The 5,762-nt window shown below is 43.2% G+C and overlaps 1 protein-coding gene across 3 annotated transcripts; it reads right to left on the reverse strand.

Moving 5' to 3' along the window:
• Positions 1 to 364: 364 nt before the first annotated feature.
• LOC112277976 (crinkler effector protein 8) lies at positions 365 to 4,543 on the reverse strand. Of its 3 annotated transcripts, none has more exons than XM_024510914.3 (4): positions 4,173 to 4,314; positions 3,469 to 3,742; positions 1,201 to 2,253; positions 365 to 835 (listed from the first exon to the last, which is right to left on the reverse strand). In XM_024510914.3, exons 2-4 carry the CDS (start codon positions 3,683 to 3,685, stop codon positions 756 to 758), a joined length of 1,350 nt encoding a protein of 449 aa, XP_024366682.1. In that variant the 5' UTR covers positions 3,686 to 3,742; positions 4,173 to 4,314; the 3' UTR covers positions 365 to 755. The 3 variants fall into 3 exon arrangements, with proteins under 3 accessions (XP_024366682.1, XP_024366680.1, XP_024366679.1); XM_024510912.3 differs by lacking the exon at positions 365 to 835 and adding an exon at positions 4,417 to 4,543 and having other exon boundaries at positions 853 to 2,253; positions 4,173 to 4,269; XM_024510911.3 differs by lacking the exon at positions 365 to 835 and having other exon boundaries at positions 853 to 2,253.
• Between the last annotated feature and the right edge of the window lie 1,219 nt (positions 4,544 to 5,762).

Here is a 5,762-nt window from a genome sequence, read left to right on the forward strand (position 1 = left end):
ACCACCTTTCTGTGGTTGAAACCCTCGTTTACAAGCCACCACGAGCTCCTGTCTACCTCCTGGTAGGAAGGGGGCGTATGCTTCGGAGGACTCTTACGTCCAATGCGTTATTGGACCAGTGAACTGTTAGTAGCTGCAGTGACATAAACATATTGACGCACGTATCGACGTCATATTCAGCATAGTTTACAACAAGAAGTTCATTACTGCGTTGGGTTTATTACTTGCCAGAATTTCAGATTCGTTTTTCAACTTGCTTTGCAGTACGAGGTTCTGGACCCTTGTTTTCACAGAATTAAGTCGACACCTTCTGGAACATCCACTTTGTTTACTTCGTTTTGACAGACTTCCCAACATTGACAAATTGTAGATGAAGTTATCGACATTAAAGTGTCGAAAAATTAGTTCGACATTGATTTAGTCACTTGTGTGTCTAAACAATTGTCGAAACCGAAGCAAGCGAAATCCTTCCAAATTTCTACAGTCATATGTCAGAGAATTTCCCAAAAAATATAATAAAATGTCGGAAACCTGCCAAAAAAGGTGTCAAAAACAAACCCTCTTCGGTTGTTCTTCGGTTCTGCGTGGGCACATCCCACTTTTCCAATCTGAAGCACAAGCACGAGAGGTTTGTTTTAACGAAGCAATTCCCTTGGTAATGATCAGAATTGCGGAGTTTTCAGACTTCATCCCCCCTGGAGCTATTTTCTCAAAAGTTGCATGAAACTTGAGAAGATGGAGCACTATAGGCGCCTTCAGCCAACAATGCCGAATGCGGCTCTACGTAGGATTCTTGCAAATAAGATCTCATTCCCACATGATAGGTCATCCTTATCTGCTTCAACAACATAATGCCAGAATCACAGTATCCCTCACATCAGGTTCAACAGCTTTCGAAGTCCATGTGTAAGTTCATGTTAGTCATTCTACGGAGACATTTTAATCTCTCCAAGCAAGTTTCTGCATTTGGTCTTCTGGAAGCGTCAGTCTGCAAGCAATCCCTTTGCAACTCTCGAACACCCGCTGACAAACCATTTATCCCGCTACTCCTGATCAAATGCCCAATGCCCCATATGTCTACACTCGAGTCATGACGACCTCTGCTCATCTCAGGGGCGTGAGCTTCAACACACAGTCCGTGAGCGTGACCACAGGGAGTAGCAGCAGTCTCATCAAAATCAATTAAAACCCAGTTGGTACCTGAAGTGTTTCTGAGAACATTCCGCCAAGTTATATCTCGATGCATTAGATTTTTTCCATGCAACCAGACCAGTGCTTCTGCAACATTGATCAATGCTTTCAAAAGTTCATCTTCAGGTCTCGCCCGGCTTTTCACAAGACACCGGGGTATCATTCGGAATCTACGATCGGCTGCATTAATTTTCAGCACCTGCTCTGCATTGGGGCAATCCTTGATGCTCTTATATATTTGGTACACCTTCTCAAAGGTACGCTTATCTCTGTAGATCTTGTCAACACCAGTCCCCACGAAAACAGTTTTTCCGTCAGTGCGATAATCGTAAAAGTCAGACTCAACTCCCAGCACGATTCCAGCTTCAGACAGGCGCATTAGCAGCTTGCTGATGTTGAAGCCTATCAACGATGCCAGCAACCTGTCCTCTACAACAGATAGATTGACAGTGATCAAATCCACCACCTCAGTCTTACATCGCTTAGCATCATGCACTAGTGCACAGTAAGTAACGATCGCTGCGTTGGCATAATAACACAGGAGATAGGGCAGGTTTCCATACGTCCAGATCAGCTTCCTGACCAATTCTTGTTTGGGATCATCTTCAGTATCTGGCCCCTTCTCCTCGCCACGCCAAAGTGCGAGTCTGGAAACCATCCCAAGTTTGTCTGGGCGCTTGTTCTCGGATGAACTAAACCTTGAGGTGTCTCTATCAAAGACAAGTGTTTCCAAAGAGAACAGGGATATTGGCTCAGTAACAAGACAATCCCAATAAGCATGATAAGAACTTTCTGTAGAGCCTGTAGCTGGAGGCCTTAACACAATCCCAAGGTGGTCATCCAAATTCCAGCAAACGCCTCGTGCAGGGTCATGACAAATAAAGTTGTCTGCTTTACTCAGATAGCTCTTCCACTGAAAGTAGCGTCGGTGAGAAACCGGAAATGCCATACGTGGCGGATGCAGCAAGTAACCTTTCAGTTCAGTGACCTCCGGAATCCTGACGTCCACTCTTGCTTCTACTAATAACCTCCGGAAAGGGTCCAGTGCATCCTGTTGAGCAGCTGCTTAAACCACAAAATAAGTAAACATACATAGAGATGCGAGCCTAAATAAGCACATAAATTAGCAGGCCAGACTACCTATGGTTTCGGAAACCTATGTAGCCATTGTGAAAGAGTAGTGTCCCCTCCAGAAACGAAAACCCCCAAGGTATAGAGTTCCACACCGACCACCTCAACGCGTCCAGTAACCACAGGGAAGAAGAAAGGGTGGTGGCTTGGTATATATAGCTGGAACAGCATTAAGGCACAGCTACCGAGACGTAACGTGGCAGCAAGAGAAAGGCCGAAGTCAGGTGAGTTGGGGGAGTGTGTTAAATACCAGCCATCAGTAACCCTTTATTGGTTAATAATCGGCTGAGGTTAAGTACCATGAGTTCAATCAGAGGGAGGGAGGGAGCGTGGCTGCATAAAGAAAACCTTCACCAGTTACCCATAAGTTCGAGAACTAATTAATAGGTGCCATGCAGACACGTCTACAACCCTTAATAGGTTAACCTGGAGGAAAAAATTGGAACGTACTTGTTTACAAAAAGCATAAATCAACGGCTTCCTCAACTGTGAAAAAACAATCAGACCTTAAGGCGCAAAGTATGAACAGTGCAACGCAGCCAATTCAACAATGGTGCAAGACCATCCAATACAAGCACGTGTCTCTGAATGACAAACATCGAATAAAATTGGAATGTGTACTTCCCTGTGTACTTGCATAACCTACATGACCAAGAAGTACCAGAAGAAGAAGAGGACAAGGGCGTGGGGAACAATAACTGCTGGGATTGAGCAAAAACTAGAGAGCCCTAGAGAGCGAATCAGTAAGACCAAGAAAAACATTTCTTACCCAATGAGATTCGAGAGATCCACAAGGTTCAGAAACCTTGAGAACGACAGACCTTATCAGACGTGGAATAAAGCATCGAACAAGCCATCACAAGAAAACCTAATTGTTCTGCTGAAAAAAAAAAACATACCAGGAGCAGGAGCTTGTAAAAATGCATACTTCAGGGCTTAAGGTATTGATTAAGCTACCAAGTTAAGAAGGAGAATCATACCGGTAGGAGGTGCTACCCCTATGCCAACCCTAATTCCATAACCATGAACTAAACCCTCGCCCAAAAATATGAACTGGACGAGATACTAATAGGAACCCTGGCCAAAGGGAAGAAGTGGATATAATCAAGTGGATAATGCAATAAGTGTCAGGCCAAGTGATTTCACCTGAAGTATCAGCGTTGAGTAGCAGCAGTTCCTTTTCCCGCAGTTGCTCCTCCTTTTTCCGCAGTTGCTTCTTCTCTTCCCGCAGTTGCTCCTCCTTATTCCGCCAGTAAGCGACATCGGCCTCTGTGACAGCCTTCGTCAGTTGTTCTTCCACAGCATCGATCTGTTGCTCTACTTTCCTGATCTCTTGCTTCACCTCTTCAAATTCGGTATCCATTGTCTTGTAAAGCGCATGACCCTTTCAGCACGCCTATGCTGCCTACGTGACCACCTCCTGTAACGTGCAACCTCAGCAGCAATTCATTAGAACGCTGTCACACGCAAACGCGAGCAGTGCTCGAAATGCATACAAAACTCCGCTCAGCCGAAACAAACCCCGATAGAGACAACAAACAGAAAGAGTAAAATCAGCTGCCAAACCACAATCAAAGCTCATGGCGCGCACGACAGCCACTTCTAAACTCTCCCGAATCATGCCTCACAACTAATAATCCAACAACATAAGTAATCACCCTGTCATTCACCATAAAGACTCGAAATTTACCGCAGAAACACGAAACACGGAGGGGCGGCTGACCCCGGCCAAGAAATCAACGACACCCGGAAAAGCAAACTGGCGCTGGAATTACAAGAGGAAAAGAAACTGGACAACAATACGATACTTGTGGATGACTGAAGAGCTCAACGGAGACAGAATAACTTACCGGTAGGCGGAAGGCAAGGGTGGTAAGAGAACAGAAGAGAGCGCTCAAGCTGAGGTCAAGCGATGGAACTGCCCGTCGTGAGAAAGGTTCCCTACCTCTGCCAGGGTCATTCTTGTCAATCACGCCCATCAACGAGGCTACCTAACGAAACGAAACAGCAGACTTGGAAGGAGCAAAATAAACACTGAACACTAGCGCATGGAAAAACGGAAACCCTAGCACAAGGAAGAAGAGAAAACCCTACCTATCCGAGAGTGGCAGACCCAAAGCCAAGAATGGAATGCACCGAGTTCTAAAATCGGGGTGGCAATTCGTACAAAGCCTAATTACTGATCTGACACAAAAACCTCAAATCAGAAATTAAGACAGTCGAGTCAAGAATTCAACCAGAAACAGCCGCGAAGGGTTGGTCGTAAGGTTCTGATGCATCGTGATACAACTGAAATCTTGTTTATAAACCATATGAACCAATTTTTACTAGATTCTTTTTTTTGATGTACTTATCCATGTTGATGTACATATCCTGTTGAGGGGTCTTCGTTCTTGGATCATACACATCAAAACCATTAATATATGTATACTTTCCAAGCAAGAGACTGTTCCAGAACTGTTCAAAATAGCCTCCAATTCTTCGTCACTATCCTACACTAGACTCAATTCAATCAATTCAACCAGTTGAAGTTGACAAGCAGAATGAAATTATGGCGAAGCAACAAAGACACATCTACAACTTCAAAAGTTCTTTTAATACGAGTGAGGCCCATTGGAGACTTTTTAGGTGAAATGTGCATAAAATCTCGAACGAGTCGAGTCTCTAGAGCTACTTCATGATTGTGCACTCTAAAAACGTGGCGTTGGAGGTTATCAATCTATCTTTGCATGTTATAAATCTGCAACATTGAAAGAGCCGAAGCTTGATTAATTGCTATCATTCTCTCTGCACCCAGTTTTTGAGTCTCCAACTTTTCTCGTTCTTCTGCAGATGATTTAGTTCAAGATTTTTCACTGGCTTTAATGGCATGTTGTCGTGTTGTAGTTCAGCAACAATATCAAAGTAATGTAATTATGTACTTAATACATAATTTACTAAGTAACATGGTATCAAGGACAAGATCTCGATGAAAAAATAATTCAGACAAGTGAGCCTTCACTCAAAGAAAGGTAACAAAATATAAATAAATATGTATGTATATTGAAAGAGAAACTAGAATGGATATTGCCAAAAGACAAGAAAACTAGAGACCCTTGAAACTAGACTAGAAGCAAGAAAGGAGTTGACAAGAGTGAAGAAGGCTTCACTCTTATCTCTATATATACTATCTAACTAACGGCTACGTGGCGATGTTTAATATGACCTTCAATATTTGTTGACTTTATAGGACACTTGCCTTGGTTTACAAGGCAAGTTTTCCTACGTGTGGGCCACATAGTTAGCTTGGTCTTCAATCTAACAACATGCATGGCACATGGCCAACTTGTTGACCACGTTTCTAATGTAGAAAGTTAATTTAAGACACATATGAAGTCAAAGCAACATCTATGAAGTTTCTAGGAAGCTTCTATATCAAATATTATAAAATTAACTTACTT

The sequence above is a fragment of the Physcomitrium patens genome, chromosome 26 (genome assembly GCF_059467195.1).
Source record: "Physcomitrium patens ecotype Gransden chromosome 26, ASM5946719v1, whole genome shotgun sequence".
In the NCBI taxonomy this organism is placed as follows: Eukaryota; Viridiplantae; Streptophyta; class Bryopsida; order Funariales; family Funariaceae; genus Physcomitrium; species Physcomitrium patens.

Coding starts and splice junctions, on each gene's coding strand:
- LOC112277976 (XM_024510912.3), bottom strand. CDS start 3,685: ATGGATACCGAATTTGAAGAGGTGAAGCAAGAGATCAGGAAAGTAGAG. Junction 2,254..3,468: donor ACTCAACGCTGATACTTCAG/GTGAAATCACTT, acceptor TGGTTTAAGCAG/CTGCTCAACAGGATGCACTG.